Consider the following 17,406-nt stretch of genomic DNA (forward strand, 5'->3'; position numbering starts at 1 on the left):
GGGCACCGCGAAAGTGATCGCGGGCGCTTAATGAGCATGACGAGATTTGCCATATGGCGCCTGGTCCAGAGGTCATTCTTTATCGACCCCAAGTCTTCAGGTAAACCTAAAGAAGTCCAAGCGGGGTTCCGCTCCCTTGCACCACTTGCACTAAGCAGATGCAGGGGCAGCGCCATACTTCCCAATCTCGCTCCCTAAATTGACAGACTTCGAGCCGATTTTGAAGATGGTTCTGGCACAACCAGAGTTTCCTGAGCCTTCAGCCAAACTTGCCCAGACCGAACAATTCAGTGCAGCCCAGCTCTGGCTCTCACTGGCACGTCTTCGAGACCTGAAGAGCCATGAGTACCTACACCTGAGGTTTCGCCTGCAGTTTTGCTCCAGCTGGACCCTCCTAGTCTGTGTTGCCTCCAGCTCCTATTCCGACCCGAATTCCGGCACCATGACCCACCCTGACCATGCTGATGTCAACTTTGCCACCTGAGGAAGCAGAACCAATTGTTCTTTCCAACGACGAGTCAATCCGACCTTGTTCGAAGTTGCGCTTGAATCTACCTGAAGTGTCCAATTTTACCTCCTCGTTCTTCCACCTCTTGAACTTCCATAAGGCCGTCAACACTCTTGCATTCTCTATTCAGAACACACTTTGAAATGACCCAGCTTCGGGGTTCACTCAACCCGATCAAGACAACAATTGTTACAAGGAATTACAAGAGGCTAGTGACCGACTAAACCACCCAACAGCCTAGATCAGCCACAGAAGAACCCGTTTCCTACACCATAGTAATGGATAAGGCAACCTTAGCTCTGGACCCACAGCTTCCCACTCTAGAGGTCAAGAAAATGTATTAACGGAAGTTTTCCGGCTATGTCAGATATCTTTGGCCCTTCTTCTACCTTTTAACCGCTTCGCTGCTCAGCCACGGTAGTCGTGTGCGGATGACGAGCTGAGCTCGTCATCTAACGCGGCTTTTTTGCAAATTGCCGCACACAGCGGGAAAAGCCGCTGCAGCGATGCGGCTGATGAGGTGCTGACAGACAGCCTATTAGTAGCTAAGGCCAAAATGTGCACCGGCCTAATATTCAATTGTCAGGTTTCTAAGCATCATCACCCTCCTCCAGACAACCCAGCCTTTCTTTCCCAGCAGCCGTCACCAGACAGCCTGGTGTTGCATGCCGTTGCAAACCTACCACCTTTCCAAACACTCCCCTGGACAGGGAATCGAAGAGGGTGGAAACATTCAGCAAATGTGTCTTCTCTTCCACTAGCCTGGCCCTCTGTTCTGTTAATGCCAACTGCTTGTTGGGTCATTATTCCCATGCCATTTGGGATGCAGTGGCACAACTTCTCCTTGGTGTTGAAGACCTTCATCCTGTTCTATCTCAAGTAATTAAAGATGGTTGGGATGCGGGGAGGTTCACAATATGTTGTGGCTTGGACACCACCTATTACATCAAGCAGGCTATAGACACCAGTGTTGCCATACGCTTCCATGTGTGGATGAGATCAGCTGAGTTTTACAGCAATGTCCAGTCCTCACTGATGGAAATGCCTTTTGATGGGACTTGCCTATTCCTGGACAAATCTGACCGAGTGGTTTAGGGCTATAGCTTGCTTCCTGGGTCTTCCCTCCCCACCTTGCCAACCGCAGCAGTTCCACAGCTCATTTCGGAGCATTGGCCGAGGTGCTCCATTCCGTGGCCGGTCCAACCACCCCAGGTGTCAGTGGGTGGGGCAGTCTAACCCCAACCCCTGCAGCCCCACCCACCAAATCTCTTCAGCGTTTCCTTCCTAGAGCACAGCCACACAGAGGGAGGCAGAATCCACAGATTCTATTCAGTTTAGTAGGCCATCACCTTGGACAGCTGGGTTCTGCAAATTGTCTGCAAGAGATACATCCTTTCCTGCCTTCCTTCGCCACCACAGCTTTTGCCAACCCCAGTGACTAAAAGAGGACCATCTCTCTGCTTTGCAGCAGGAGGTGCAGGTCCTTTTTGGCAAAAGGAGCTTTCCAGTGGGTTTCTCTACCAGAAGTAGGTTGTGGTGGTTATTCCCGCTACTTTTTAACACCCAAGAAGGATGGATGCTTCAGACCTATTTTAGATTATGCACTCTCAACGTCTTCGGAAACAGACAGTTAAAATGCTCACGTTAGCCCAGGACTTGTCTGCCCTCAACCTGGGAGAATTAATGGTGGCATTGACCAGCAGGATGCATACTTGATATGTATCGTCCTTTGTCAGCCCTACTTGCTCTTTGTGGTGGGAGAGGAGCATTTCCAGTTCATGGTCCTACCCTTTGGTCCCACCCGTGCCTCTTGGAAGTTCACAAAAGTGATGGCAGCACACCTTTGAAGGTTGGGGATTATGGTTTTCCCCTACCTCAAGGACTGGCTGTTGACGGTAGGCTTGCTACAGACAGTCACCTGCCACCTCCTATCATCGATGGGGTTTACTATCAAGGTTCGGAAGTCCCACCTGGCTCCTTCTCAGACACTCCCTTTCATCTGTGCCATTCTGAACACAGTTCGGTTTAGTCCCTTTACACTGGGAATGACAGTCTAGGACATTACAGCTATGGTTCTCATCTTTCAGCCTCAGTCCTGGATTCCAGTGAGGTAGACTCAGAAGCTGCTGTGACAAATTACCCCCTGCATCATGCTGGCCTCGCACGCCAGGTGGCATATGCAGGCTCATCAGTGTGATTTGAAGTCTCAGGGGGCCCAACATCAAGGGGACCTCTTCGACCACATTCAGATGAAAAAGAGCTGCAATGGTGGTTACTGGATCTCGACTGGGTCAGCAGCAGATTTCTCTCCCTTCTCCACCCAGAGCTGACAATGGTTTCGGATGCATCACTTCTGGGGTGGGGCGGCCTTCGGGGAGAGGTGATCAGAGGACACTGGTCTCCAGTGGAGTCCTGGATTCACATAAGTCTTCTGGAGCCGAGGGCCATCTGCTTGGATTTGAAAGCCTTCCTTCTGTCCACCAAGAGAAGGCTGGTACATGTTCTTACGGATAACACCACCACGTGGCACTGCAACAAACCGAGCAGGGTGGGTTCACAGGCCCTGTGTCAAGAGGCCTTGCACCTCTGGAAATGGCTGGACCACCAAGGGATTTTTCAGGTTTTGACCCACCTGGCAGGATTGCTGAATGTTAGGTGGTGGGGAGCGAGCTCAGCCATGGACGCCTAGAGAAATACGAATGGCAGTTGCACCCAGAGGTCGTGCAAGGTCTCTTCTGCAAATGAGGAGAACCATGACTATCTTTTCAGTACCACGGAAAGCGCAATGTCAGCACTTCTGTGCATTGGGGTTTCCAATGTGTCTCTTGCTCCGAGAGAGTGAAACTCTGGACTCCTGTATGCTTTTTTACCAATACCACTCCTTCCCCAGGTTCTCAAGAAGACCAGGAGAGACTGGGCCCATGTCATTATAGAGCCTCTGCATTGGGAACAGAAAGAATTGTTTCCAAAACTCCTGGGCTTGAGCATATGTTCTCCAACCAGGCTGCCCTCTCTGAAAGGACCTGCTATCACAGTAACAGGGCAGGGTTCTGCACCTGGGCCTTCACACTCTCCTTCTTCATGCTTAGAGATTGAACAGCAACAGCTGAACACCTTCAACCAGAGATGGTTGATGTCATCTTGGCAAGCAGTCATCCCTCAACGCAAACTCCGGTCGCTGGGACAGATTTGTGGCTTTGTGTGGCGTATGCCAGATTGAACCCCCACCCCCATTCCCGTCGCCAGGCCAAGTTATCTGACTTTGTTATTTTTTTCTGTATCCTGCCCAACAAGGTTTAGCTGTTGGCACCGTTAAAGGTTATCTTTCAAGCCTTTCAGTCTTCTTTTGATAGCCAGGTCAGACCTTGTTTGAGTCACCAGTTGTGATGCAATTTGACAGGGCTACAATACTGGTTTCCCTTTTCCCCTCTTTTTCATGCCCCACTGAGACCTTAATCTGGTCCCGACTTATTGATGTGCATCCAATCAGGCCTTGAAAAATCATAAAAATGTTACTAGACCTGCAGGTCTAGTGATTTACATAATCAACTCAACCTATTTGTAATGCTCTTGACCCATAAACTGGTTTTTAAAGGTTGTGTTTGTGGGCAAATATTTTAATTCATTTAGCCACCATTTTCTTTATCACAAATGAGAGCACCTCCAAATGAGCGAGTTCAGAAGGTCTGCTGTACATAAAAAAGTTGTTTGATTTAACCCCTTCAGCGCGGCGTGAATTTTCGTGCTGTGCTGAAGGTTCTAATGAGCCGATCGGCTCATGACGGAACGGTTCCGTCATGAGCACAGCTCAACCGACGCTCATGACTGAACCGTTCCGTCATGAGTATGGAAGGGGTTAATAGACTAAACTTTTTTTACTTATATAATACAAATCTAGCACCACATAGGATACACATGACCCCTGACTTACCTCTTAGTTCATTAACAGCATTGTCATCAGGGTGGGGTAAGGAATGGTTCTCAAACCGTGTTTAAAAACCTTTAATAAATCTATAACTAAAGCATGAAGTGGTATCACACAGTCATTTGTAATCAGCACATTTTACATTGAAATGGCCACAAGCCTTCCCAGTGATATGCAGCTTTACTGATAAAACTATATAGTGAACAAGCAATAATGTTTGGAAATAGAGTTTCTGCAAATATGTGTCATCTGCACATCACCAAGTAAAGTGTTCCGGTTTGTTTTGCTCCAAATTAACTCTTAGTTTGCATCACACTTCTTAATTCCCCCCAAAAAATTGCTTTTGTAATTCCTAATATATTTTGAAACATTTGTGATATTAATTTACAGGCTATTTATTTAAATGTTATGTGTCAGAGAAAAATAACTGCCATCTTCAGACAAAACTGGTTCTGTGGACACTGGTCTCCTTCTGCTGAAAGTTGTGAGGCAGTTCCACACCTGTCGAGCCCTCATCCTGCTGCATCGTTCTAATCTCCGTTTCACCCATGTAAAGAGGAGGAGAGACTCCATTGTTTGGATCTAAAGAGCGCACTGAACTTCCATGCAGTTTGTACCAAAAGCTACCAGGCGCATTATCAGCTCTTTGTGAGATTCTTTGGAGAAAAAAAAGGCAAGGCAGTGCAGAAGAGAACCATTTCTAGCTGGATTGTGCTGAAGATCTGCTACGCATTGGCCAAAAAGCTGTCCCCATCAGTGCTTAATTTGTTAAAATAAAAAAAAATGAAAACGTGGCGGGCCCTATTCAGAAGGCCATCGCAGTTTGCACCACGCATTGCCCCTGTACGTACAGAACTACTAACCACCAAACTGAAGTGTGAAAATTCAGACTGTTCAAGGCCGCCAAAGTTTTAAGAACGGCTTGGGTGGCAGGTATTAGTTGTTTTTAATGTATAATAAATTAACAAACATCTGTTTCGCTGCTCCTCTTTAAGCTACACAAACAGCGCCACCTTGTGGCAGCTGTCATAAGAGCAGGTTTAGGCAATTAAGTGCTGATGCCGAGCACCAGGAACCACCGCCCCCAATTAAGCGCTGGTCCCCAAAAGGACTATATATCCATTCAACCAGGGCCAAAGCTGCCAACACTGCACTGGCACACGGCATCCCCGTCAAAGACATTTGGCAGGCGGCTATATGGGTGTCCTCCACACGTTCACAAAGCACTATTTCCTGGACAGTCGGGTTCGTCAAGAGGTACATTTTCACCGCTTGGTCCTGCAAGACTTCCTTGTTTGAGTCTATTCACAGACCCGCATCAGAATAGGTATTGCTTTATCTGTTCAAAAAGTGAGGAATCTGTGACTAGACGTCTATTAGAAGAACAAGTTGTTTACCTTCGGTAAGCTCTTTTTGGTAGAAACTCTGTCTTGCTGCAGATTCCTCATCGACCCTCCCACCCTTTCTGCTCTGTGATTGAACTCGATCTTTATTAAGATACTACGGGGCCGATTCACAGAACTTACTTAAGACAAAATCACAAACTTACTACTTTTGGTATTCACAGAAGTTAAGATTTTGTCTTAAGTTTGACTTAAGACAGACTTAAGTTTGGATTTTGTCTTAAGTCTGTCTTAAGTTTGTCTTAAGACAAAATCCTAACTTCTGTGAATAACAAAAGTAGTAAGTTTAGGATTTTGTCTTAAGTTAGTTCTGTGAATCGGGCCCTATGTCTTGGACTCTGCACATTGCTCTTGGTCAGTATTATGGTACTACCAAACACTTTCTGAAAACCACGTACTCATTTGAAAAGTATGCATCACTCCTCTGTCTCTTGTCACACATTTTTCATAATGTCATGGAGTAATTTCCTTTGACTGGTCCACCATATACACAGGTTTCAAATTACTGTACGTCAGGCAAGTATCAGAATGCAGAAAAAGCAAAGCAAAAATCTTCTGTACAAACCACAGGGGCATATTTACGAGCCCCTATCTCCACAGGAACATCTCTTTTTATGACGTTGCTGTGTAGATAGGTACTTCACCTTATTTACTAGGCAGCATTAAGCCACTTATGTGGCTTAACGATGCCTTGTAAATAAGGCCCCCTCTCATGCTAAGCTTAGCGTGAAAGGGGTGGGCAATGGGTGTTGAGGTGCAGTGGGTGTTCCACCTCAACATCCATTGATTCTACCGCTGCCCCCTATTTACAAGGGAGGCACAAATAGGAGGCAGCGCCAGAATTAAGAACAGGGAAAACCTAGTCTTACCCTGGCGCAACGAGGAGAAATGTTCCATTTCTCCTTGTTTTTGCTGTTTTCAGGAGTACTGCATTGTGCAATACACATGAAAACAGCAAAAGGCCAATGATTGTTTATGTGCAGTAAGGGGGGCCTTCCTGTACATAAACAACCTTCCCCTGCACGCAGACACGTTTGCACTATGGTGGAAGGATGCCTGCGTTGGCACTAGGGTGTAGTGTAGCGCCAGCACATGGGGAAACGCAGGGCTGCACCATATTCTTGTACATATGGTGCAAGTCCTGCGTTTCTGAAGTGGCGGAGTGAGGTGTTAAGCCAGGAAGGCTAACGCCTCACTCCGCCACTTCCCTCAATATTATACCCCTCTGTGTCATGCAATGCAGTTTGTGTGATGTTAAGAGAAATTCTGAAGTCAAGGAATGCCATTTCCAGGAATGTCGGACTTGTAGTTTTGAACTATAAAAAAAAAGCATACCTCTTAACTCAGATTGACAGCAAGTATTAACGTATACATTCAGTACATTGAAGGGAAATACCATGGGCCTCATTTATGAGAAATGACGCATCGCTGAGTGAAAGCAGCGATGCGTCACTTCTCAGTGCGCACTCCTTGTGACATGATTGATGAGTCATATTTATAATATGACGCATCATGTCGCAAGGAGTTACAGATACGTCAGATACAGATACGTCAGTATTTCCGACGTATCTGTAGTCGCAAAAGTGACGCATTGCTGGAGTGTGTCACAAAAGTGACGCAACTCCAGCAATGTGTACTTTCACATGGGCAAGTCCCATGTTGTTAGTGCCTGCGTCAGTCTTACGCCTGTCATGATGCTTGGCGTAAGATTTTGACGCATTAGCAGCCAAGAAATGGTGCAGTGAAATCTGATAGATTTCACTGCGTCACTTCTACGACCCTTCCTTGCGTCAATACGCCCCCCTTGCATACATTATACCTGGCGCAGATATAATGTGGCGCAGGGGAACCTAGATGCGTCACTTTGTAAATATAGTGCAACAAGGCGCTTTACTTACGCCACTGGTGCGCCACAAAAAGTGATGCACCGGCGGCGTAAAAGTGACGCACAGCCTCATAAAAGAGGCCCCCTGTATTTTCTGACAGGGATGTTCTCCTCAGTGATGTTTTTAGATTATTTGTAGTCCTTCTGCTGTGGCACTGCACTTAGCTACATCATGTCCTGTGATGCTGTGAGAACCTGTTGTTCAGCTAGGTAATGGGACACAAAGTCTCAGAGAATTACATAAACTGCACTCCAGCTTTCAAACTGGCCAGGCGCTCTTTAATGCGCACTCTAAAAGGCTGTTAATTCTATTTGTTAAAGTTGCAGGATTAGGGGGCGGCTGGAGATGTTGAGGGGTTAAAACAGTCCACCGTGATTCCTTTTTTTAGATCGATGTCCTAGTCTGTATTTTTCTAAGTATTGTCTAGTCTATATGTGTGCACAGCCACAGAAAGCGATTTTCAGCACTCCGGGGAAGTTTGAGCTCTTTCCATTTCAATCAACTTAGGAATAATAATTGTTTTATATTAAAAATATATTTATTTGAAATACCCACATGTAAGAAACAGAAAGAAAAAACATTACATTTCATTAAAGATAAGTAACTTATTTTCCGATTGCATTTTGCACCACAGAATTGCAGCACGGTAGCTATAAAAATAACAGAATTCGATAATACCCCAACAGTATTGTACACATTTTATCAGCCTCAAAAGAATGCAAAATCACTGGTATTCCAACCCGTGCCTCACCTTAGAACTCACCCATTTATAAGCATCAGATGCATTAACTCGCTTTTAGGTATACATTAAGCTAAAAAGTGTGATATACGAGCATTTTAATAGACCTCTTAATATTTTCTAAACTGCAGCCCTAAATGAGTTGGACACAAAAATGCACAGAATTTATTGTGTCAAAGTTTTGTCCTGCCTGTCCATGTATGCTTGCACCGCCTTCCACAAGGCCCTGATGTTTCCCTCTCCAAACCCTGAGGCGCCATGACGCTGGATGAGTTCTAGGAAGAAGGTATCTTCTGAGAAGATAGGATGAGTGAAGATCTGCATCAGGTATCGCTTTCTAGCTTCCATCGTCAAGGGATGGGTCTCACTTCCCTTCAACGCTCCATCTAGGAGGATGCCAAGCTGAGAGAGGAGTGCATTGTCCAGCCCAGCCTCGCGTATCTCTGTCTCCTTGGAAACCTCACTATAATAGTCTGATGGTGGAGTGACGAAGCGCACCCCAGCATCTCGGAGAGCTTTGGCCGCAACAAGAATGTCCGGTGTGTAGAGGCCAACGTGTTGGATGCCTGCTCCACCATGCTGCTCAAGAAAGGTGTCAACCTGGTTTCGCCCTTGCTCCGGCAGGGACTCTCCGATAACAAACTTGCAGTCCTTTTCCTGGGCCTCAGATGAGAATGATAGACCCACCTCGCTACACTTCCAGTATTGCATGGCAGTTAAACGCAGGCCCACGCCTGACCCCTGGATTACGTAACCTTCCTCTGGCTTCTCGTCAGGACTCAGCTGGAATCTCTTGAAGCCAAAGCATTTTTCATACCATTCAAGGACACCTGGTGTACCAAGACGGGGAGAGGCGAAGGCGACATGGTCAAAGTGTGTAACCACACTGTCCAATTGAGTGCTATGGCTTTCAATTTTCTGGAACCCTGGTAAGAATTCACCTTGATATCGGGACCGATCGACCAACGTGTGACAGACATTCCCTACCACCGACTTCACCACAAAATAAGTCACAAACCCTTCGTCATCTTCCACTGTGGTAGGCGGAACCATTATCCTGCACTTATGAGTACAGAGATGTTGGAAAATGCAATCCACATCTTCCACTTCGAAGCAGACATTAGAAGCTGTGTCAACTGCAGTTGAAAAGTCTCCATCGTAGAGGAGGCCCACACCGGTTGTGCTTGCCATTTCATGCTCTTTAGGAAGATTAGGAATCCATCCGTTTGACTCTCCGCTCAGGATTGACCTGTTACTCTCAAATACTCCCTGTTCGTCTGGAGACATTTCATTGACAACAAAAATGGCTGAACCCTGTTTAAAGGCAAACTGTCGGGCGCCCTTGCTGATCCTGACTGCAAACAGCTGGAAGCGTAATCCATTGACCAAGTAGCTCGCCAGCTGCAGGCCGTTCTTGACTTGGAAGGTGATATGGCTTATCCGACTCAGCCACCGGGACATGGCTGTCAATTCCAACACCAAAATCTGTTAAAGGAAAAGAAGGTGTCAAATGATTCTGTGAGGTATTACCAACATTACAAATTCTAAATAATGGCAGTTAAAGGAAAGAGCAAGGACATTGCGTTTGTATCACAGGCATGGCGTCACAGATTGTGATCATCAATAGGACCTGAAGGGTACACTTCTTAAAATATCCTGCCTATATCTTGGTTTCTTTTGCATTCTTTCTCATGTTCGACATCAGTTATCTACCAAGTTGTTCATTTTGTAAAGGGAAGCAAACTGCTTGTTGCACCTTTCAAGTTGCAACCACAAAAGGGCTGGGGAAAGATTAGAAAAAACTCACACACCAGCCATTGAAACTATAATTTGCACACCAGATGCAGTACTAATGACCTCGCCCTAAACAGATGTAATTACAAATATAGTAAATCCTCTTACACATGGAGTTACCTATCACATTACCCGTACCACTTTATGTAAGGCATAGGGGGGCCCGATTCACAGAATGAACTTAAGACTCAATCCTAAACTTACTACTATTTTGGTATTCACAGAATGCACTTACTACTTTTGGTATTCACAGAAGTTAGGATTTTGTCTTGAGTCTGTCTTGAGTCTGTCTTAAGTCTGTCTTAAGACAAACTTAAGACAAAATCCTAACTTCTGTGAATACCAAAAGTAGTATGTTCATTCTGTGAATACCAAAAGTAGTAAGTGCATTCTGTGAATACCAAAATAGTAGTAAGTTTAGGATTGAGTCTTAAGTTCATTCTGTGAATCGGGCCCAAGGAGATAAAGGGATTTTCCCAACATCACAGGATCATGAGCAGACACCATGACTCAAATCTGGTTTCCCAGTTCCACAGTCTGCCGCCATGGACGTTAGGCTACGTCTCACAAAAGCGCTCAAATGACAGTGAATGTAATATTATTAGATGGTTTGATTATGTGTTGCTTCATCACACTTCATTTTTAGGTGGCAATATTTGGCTGCATAAATATTGTGAGATCATGAACATCGGGTGTGTGAATAATGGTTTGCCTGGCTCTTGGAGTTATGGATTGTGCTCCTTACCATAAATTTGCTAATCTCGTTGATTTTTGGTTTTCTGTTTGTTTTTTAGGTGTATTTATCAGGGTGTTTTAACCCCTTGGCCGCAGCGGTAATTCAGCCGCGGCGCTGGTGGGAATGGGGGGGGGGGGTCGTGCGGCGCCCCCATGCTCGTGACAGAACCACTCCATCACGAGCCACGGGCGCGCTGTGCTCATGACGGAGTGGTTCCGTCACGGCCCCGCCCGCTCAATAAAACCGCCACGCAGGCGTGGAATTGATGCTACGTAGGCGGGGAGGCCGCGCCGTGACGGAACCACTCCGTCATTAGCACAGCACGCTCGCGGCAGAGTGGTTCCGTCACGAGCACGGAAGGGGTTAAACATATATTTAGGTGTTAATCAAGGCTAACCATAACCTAACTTTAACCTATGTTTTTCAGCTGCATTTTGGGAGATTTTTGAACATATACAACCTTGAAGAGGTCCTTGCACCGATCCCCCTGCCTACGGCAATCCCTGGCTGCACAAGGCCATTAGCCTGGCTTTCAGCCCAGCATTTCTATCCAACAGATCATAGGCAGTCAATACCCGCAGATCACAGCGTTCAGCAGTGCATCACAGGGCTGGTCACCGAGCCTGGCCTCTTGCCAGACCCTGCGTCAAACCTTCTCAGGGCAGCCTACCTCCGCTGTGCAAGTCCTCTGGCATCCACATCAGGATTTTGGCTACAGGGCGCAGCAACTGGCCATCCCTTGGCCTAACTATCTGCTGGCAGCGATTGCCTGCAGTACATGGCCTTCGGTCGTATGCAGTAGGGGGTGCTGTGGGTTCTGGTCACTACACAGGCACTTTGCTCAGCGGTTCATTGGTGGTCAGTCCTGCTGTGCATGGTTGTGTGCAGAGGGCTTGCTTTCAATCTCCAGGCCTTCAGCTATCCAGGAGACAGTTGGCAACAGGGCCTGGCCTCTATGCTTGGTGCGGCCCCCTCAATAAGCCAACAACCACTGATGTGCGCAGCCCTCACCTGTATGCAGTGAGATGGGCTTTAGTGCCTACCTTCAGCCAGACCCTGTACCCAACACTATAGGTAGTCAATCCCGCTGCACATGGCTATGTGTATTGGGTTGTGTGCAGTGCTAGATCTCCAAGTCTGTGGCTGTGGGGTTAGCGGCAGGGGCTTACCTCTGGTAAGCCAAAGAACCCAATGCTGTGTGGGTGGCCAACCGCTGCTGTGCCTTTACCCATCAGCAGCAGGGCTAACTATGGAGCTTTGCCTCCGCCCAGACCCTACAGCCAATTTTCCACAAGCAGCCAAACCCACTGTGCATAGCGGAGTTGGCTGAAGAACCAGGCTCTTCACCCAGCACTCTGTGGGCAGCCATTCTCTCCTATAGACTACTTTTAGCCATGCACAGATGGATTGGTCACAGGTCCTGGCCTCTGGCAAAGCTCTGGACCTTACATTCTGTATGTGGCCAACACCTGCGAGGGGCTGGCTGCTGGCCCTGGACTGCGGCCTGGTCCTGCTCCCAGCCAACCCCCAGAGCTCTCAACACTTTTTTCCATTTTTTTTTCAGGATACATGAAGCCGGAGGCCCAGGAATGTCCACGGGTTGCAAATGCTGCATTAAAAAATGTTTTGCCTTTTTTATTTTAATACCAGGGTCGGCTCCTTGTAACTGGGCATCAGGGAAGATTTACTGTGACCCACTATGCCCTTTTTTTGTGCAAAATAGAGCACCTGGTTGTATTGTATTGTAATTGTAATTGCATTTGTATAGCGCCTACTACCCCATACGAGGCGTCAAGCGCTTTTTTGGTGAGTAGCAAGCACTCTGGGACCCATAGAGGATTAGTGTTGAATTAGTATAGTGAAACATGCAAGTACATTTTAAGTGGTGGATATGTTAGTCAGATATTTGTATTTGGAAGGATAGCAGAAGGATAGACGAGGAAAAAGGTTTGTATTTATATAGCGCTTCTAACCCCTGATGGGGTGTTGAAGTGCTTTTTTTGGCAAGTAGCACGCTACTCCGGAAACCCATAAAGGATTAGTGGTGAATTAGTATGGTTAAATATGAAAGTAATTTGAGTGGTGGATATTAGTCAGTTATTTGGAGTGAGAAGGATAGCTGAGGGATAGAGGGGAAAGAAAGGTTTGCATTCATATTGCACCTGTAACCCCTGATGGGGTGTTGAAGCGCTTTTCTGGAGAGTAGCAGGCTACTCCGGAACCCATAAAGGATTAGTTGCACGTTGCTCATCCGATTGCTCTGTCTCACTGCTCAGCCGAGTGAGGCGCTGAAGCAGCCAGCAGGCAACCGCCGCGACCTCCCGGGCTCCGCCCACCGAGTTAGGCCACGCCCCCTTGTCTATTTCAAGGCGCGCTCTGGTGACAGCGCTGGTTAGACTCGAGCTCTTGAGGCGGAAAGCCGAGAGCGAGGGAAACCTCTGGAAAACTGCTTTTAAAATTGTATTGTGCTTACTTGTGTTTTAGATAAGCTAATTTGCACGTTGCTCATCCGATTGCTCTGTCTCACTGCTCAGCCGAGTGAGGCGCTGAAGCAGCCAGCAGGCAACCGCCGCGACCTCCCGGGCTCCGCCCACCGAGTTAGGCCACGCCCCCTTGTCTATTTCAAGGCGCGCTCTGGTGACAGCGCTGGTTAGACTCGAGCTCTTGAGGCGGAAAGCCGAGAGCGAGGGAAACCTCTGGAAAACTGCTTTTAAAATTGTATTGTGCTTACTTGTGTTTTAGATAAGCTAATTTGCACGTTGCTCATCCGATTGCTCTGTCTCACTGCTCAGCCGAGTGAGGCGCTGAAGCAGCCAGCAGGCAACCGCCGCGACCTCCCGGGCTCCGCCCACCGAGTTAGGCCACGCCCCCTTGTCTATTTCAAGGCGCGCTCTGGTGACAGCGCTGGTTAGACTCGAGCTCTTGAGGCGGAAAGCCGAGAGCGAGGGAAACCTCTGGAAAACTGCTTTTAAAATTGTATTGTGCTTACTTGTGTTTTAGATAAGCTAATTTGCACGTTGCTCATCCGATTGCTCTGTCTCACTGCTCAGCCGAGTGAGGCGCTGAAGCAGCCAGCAGGCAACCGCCGCGACCTCCCGGGCTCCGCCCACCGAGTTAGGCCACGCCCTTCCTTCCGGATATTTAAGAATGTGCTGCTTCCGGAGGCGCAGCGGACGGGCGCAGCGGGCGCGCCGGCGGTGCGCCGAAGGCGCGCCAAAGGCAAGCCCGTCTGCGCCCGTCCGCGACCTGACGGGACCAGGGGCCACAATCCCTGGTGCACCGACCTCTCAGGGCAGGCCATACAGCTCGGCAGCCCTACATAGTATAGGAAGAAAGGTCGCTGCTCAGTGTATGCATATATATGCTCCCACAGAACTTCCCCTCAGTTGTCCAGACTGTAAACATCCCTTCCGGAACAACCCCACGGTTATTGTTCCTAAATACTGTATGTATGCACTGAATTGCCGATCACTGCCCAAACACTGTACACAAATCGCCATGCTACTTGAGGAGCACAAGCCAGATGCACTCTTTTTAACAGAGACATGGCTTACGGCCCAATCGGAGCCCGATATTGTTACAGCCTTACCAGCTAGCTATCACATCTGTAGGCTCGACAGACCAGAAGGGAGAGGGGGTGGGTTGGCCATCATCATAAAGGACCAGTATCACTGCCGCACTATAACATCGACCATCCCTGGCTGTGAGAGTCTGGAATTCTGTATAGAGTTTAACGCCAACCACTCCTTCTCTGGTACACTGATCTATCGCCCCCCTGAATCCGCAAAACCATTCCTTCGAGCACTACCAGAGATCGTAGCAAAAAGATCCCTATCGGCGGCTAGCTATACAGTATTGGGAGATCTCAATCTACACTTTAATTCGCCGTCCGACTGCTCTGCGAAAGAGTTAGCTGATGACCTCGAAGCCCTTCAACTGACCCAGTTGGTTACATCCCCAACCCACGAAAAAGGGAACCTTCTCGATCCTATTTTTAGCAACAGTATGGACTTAATAACTGCCCAACCTATCCCCCTCTTATGGTCTGACCACTACCTGGTGCCGTTTACCTGGTCCACCCATAAAGCCCCCCACTTATCCCCCCAAATCTTGCTGAGAAGAAACTGGAGAAAACTCCCCGGCGACCTCTGGAGAGGTGAGTTAGACGCTACCCGTCCGCCACCCTGCTCAGACCCTAATCTGGCATATGGAAACTATGTTAGCTGGATTACCAATTCTTTGGACTCTCTCTTGCCTCTTTGCAAAACATCCTCTAAGCGAGTGCAGACATCAGCTCCTTGGTTTTCTGACTCACTGAGAGAGCTAAAACGTCGATGTAGGCAACATGAGAGAGCCTGGCGAGTAGACTTTCTTCCAGAAAAGAAGGCAGCTTATAGAGAGACGATCAAAAGCTACAAAGAAGGGATCAAGGCAGCCCAGGCAACTTATTATTCCGGCAAAATCTTGGAAGCCAGATCAAAACCTAAAGAAATTTTTAACATAGTAAAGCAATGCACGAGTGCCCCCACTGCTCCCCTCTTACCCAAGACCAAGGAGCAATGCAATGAATTGGCGGATTTTTTTCATGACAAAGTGCTGAACATATACTCCACCTTTCCAGCCATGGCTCTGAATCATGAGGCGTCCGACCCATCCAACTCGGAAAATTCTCCCTGTTTAGACCTGCCTACTACGGAGTTGACTCTGGATCACTTCCCTCTCCTGGATCTTGTCACCTTAGAGAAAGTGGCCCGCCAGGTCAAGTCGGGATCCCCTCGAGACCCAGCCCCCCCAGAAATCCTGATGCAGGCAGGCGATGTCATCCTCCCTGTAGTCCTGGAACTGCTAAATTCATCTCTGTCCACTTGTACAGTGCCCACTGCCTGGAAGCAAGCCTCGGTGCGGGCGCTTTTAAAAAAATCTAATTTGGACCCTAACGACCATTCCAACTATCGCCCCATCTCACTGCTTCCATGGACTGGTAAGGTGCTGGAAAAACACATAAACGCCTTTCTGGTCCAGTTTTTGGAGAATCACTCCCTACTGCACACCTCCCAGACAGGCTTCAGACCTGGCCACGGGACTGAAACCGCCTTGCTAGCAGTGACTGAAGAGTCTCGAAGGATACTGGATCAGGGGGGATCAGTGGCAGTGATCCTCCTTGATCTGAGTGCCGCCTTCGACACGGTCAGCCATATCACTCTGCTGAACCGTCTCCAGAACATCGGAGTTTCGGGAAACGCACTGAGGTGGTTTAGGTCCTTTCTGGCTGATAGATCCTTCCAGATCTTTGATGGTAACACAACATCTACCACCAAGCCTCTCAGCTGTGGAGTGCCGCAGGGCTCATCGCTGAGCCCTGTACTGTTTAACGTCTATATGAAACCGCTAGCTGGGGTAGTAGAACCGTACGGCATTAAAATCGTGTCGTACGCCGACGATACCCAGCTGGTGGTTTCACTGGCCCAGGAGAACGGTGGGCAAGCCTCGGCTGGCCTGCTGAAATGCCTGGAGAGCGTGAGGGAGTGGATGACTAACTCCTCCCTCAAACTGAACGGTGGGAAAACTGAACTCATGCTCTTAGGCCCACCCTCACCACTACCTTTCTCTTCCTTGTGGCCTGTTGGTCTAGGGGCACCTCCCACCCCTAAGGACAATGTCAAGAGTTTGGGAGTCTGGTTAGACCATAAACTCTCTTTTTCCACTCAGGCCACTAAGTTGTCTGCCACCTGTTTTGGCCTTTTAAGAACACTGAGGAAGGTCCTTTCACTTTTACCTCTGGATGCCAAGAAGGTGGCAGTACAAGGCCTTATCCAGTCCCGTCTAGACTCAAACAACGCCCTATATCTGGGGGTGCCTGAGATGACTCTTCGAAAGCTGCAGGTGGTACAAAATTGTGCAGCACGTACCATACTCCAAATCCCACGGTCTCAGTCCGTTAGACAGGGACTGAAAAGCCTACACTGGTTACCGGTGAGACAGAGAGTGGCTTTTAAGGCTCTGTGCATCACACATCGAGCTTTTTGGAAGACTGGATCAGCAATCAACACCAGCCTTGTTATCCCTTACCACCCTAACAGGAACCTCCGGTCTTCCGGTACTTTTCTGGCAGTGGTGCCCAGAGTAAGGAGAGCTAGGTCGGGGGGCAGGATGTTCTCACTGAACGCCGCCAAGCTGTGGAATTCACTTCCCTTTGATCTTCGATCCACACCCGACCTACTCCCTTTTCGCAGGAAACTGAAAACCATACTATTTAGGAAGCCTTTTTAGTTCCTCCTGTGCTCCGTCTCGGCTCTGTCTAATCTTAGCGCTTGGACGCCCCTGGGCAGCAACCGCGCTTAACAAATCGAAAAATAATAATAAATAATAAATTAGTGTTGAATATTAGTATAGTGAAATATGAAGTAATTTGAGT

At 48.0% G+C, this 17,406-nt stretch overlaps 1 protein-coding gene across 4 annotated transcripts in view; it reads right to left on the reverse strand.

Moving 5' to 3' along the window:
* Nucleotides 1-8,044: 8,044 nt before the first annotated feature.
* The window catches only part of HPDL (4-hydroxyphenylpyruvate dioxygenase like), a 77,805-nt gene continuing 68,443 nt past the window's right edge, over nucleotides 8,045-17,406 (reverse strand). For 2 of the 4 annotated variants that reach the window (XM_086952295.1, XM_086952294.1), the window contains exon 2: nucleotides 8,182-9,946. In XM_086952295.1, the coding sequence (XP_086808421.1) occupies nucleotides 8,627-9,922 (1,296 nt within the window). In that variant the 5' untranslated portion in view covers nucleotides 9,923-9,946 and the 3' untranslated portion in view covers nucleotides 8,182-8,626. Of the gene's footprint in view, nucleotides 9,947-17,406 lie in introns of all 4 variants that reach the window. The other 2 variants (XM_086952293.1, XM_086952292.1) reach the window with 2 other exon arrangements.

The sequence above is a fragment of the Lissotriton vulgaris genome, chromosome 1_1 (assembly GCF_964263255.1).
Source record: "Lissotriton vulgaris chromosome 1_1, aLisVul1.2, whole genome shotgun sequence".
NCBI classification, from domain to species: Eukaryota; Metazoa; Chordata; class Amphibia; order Caudata; family Salamandridae; genus Lissotriton; species Lissotriton vulgaris.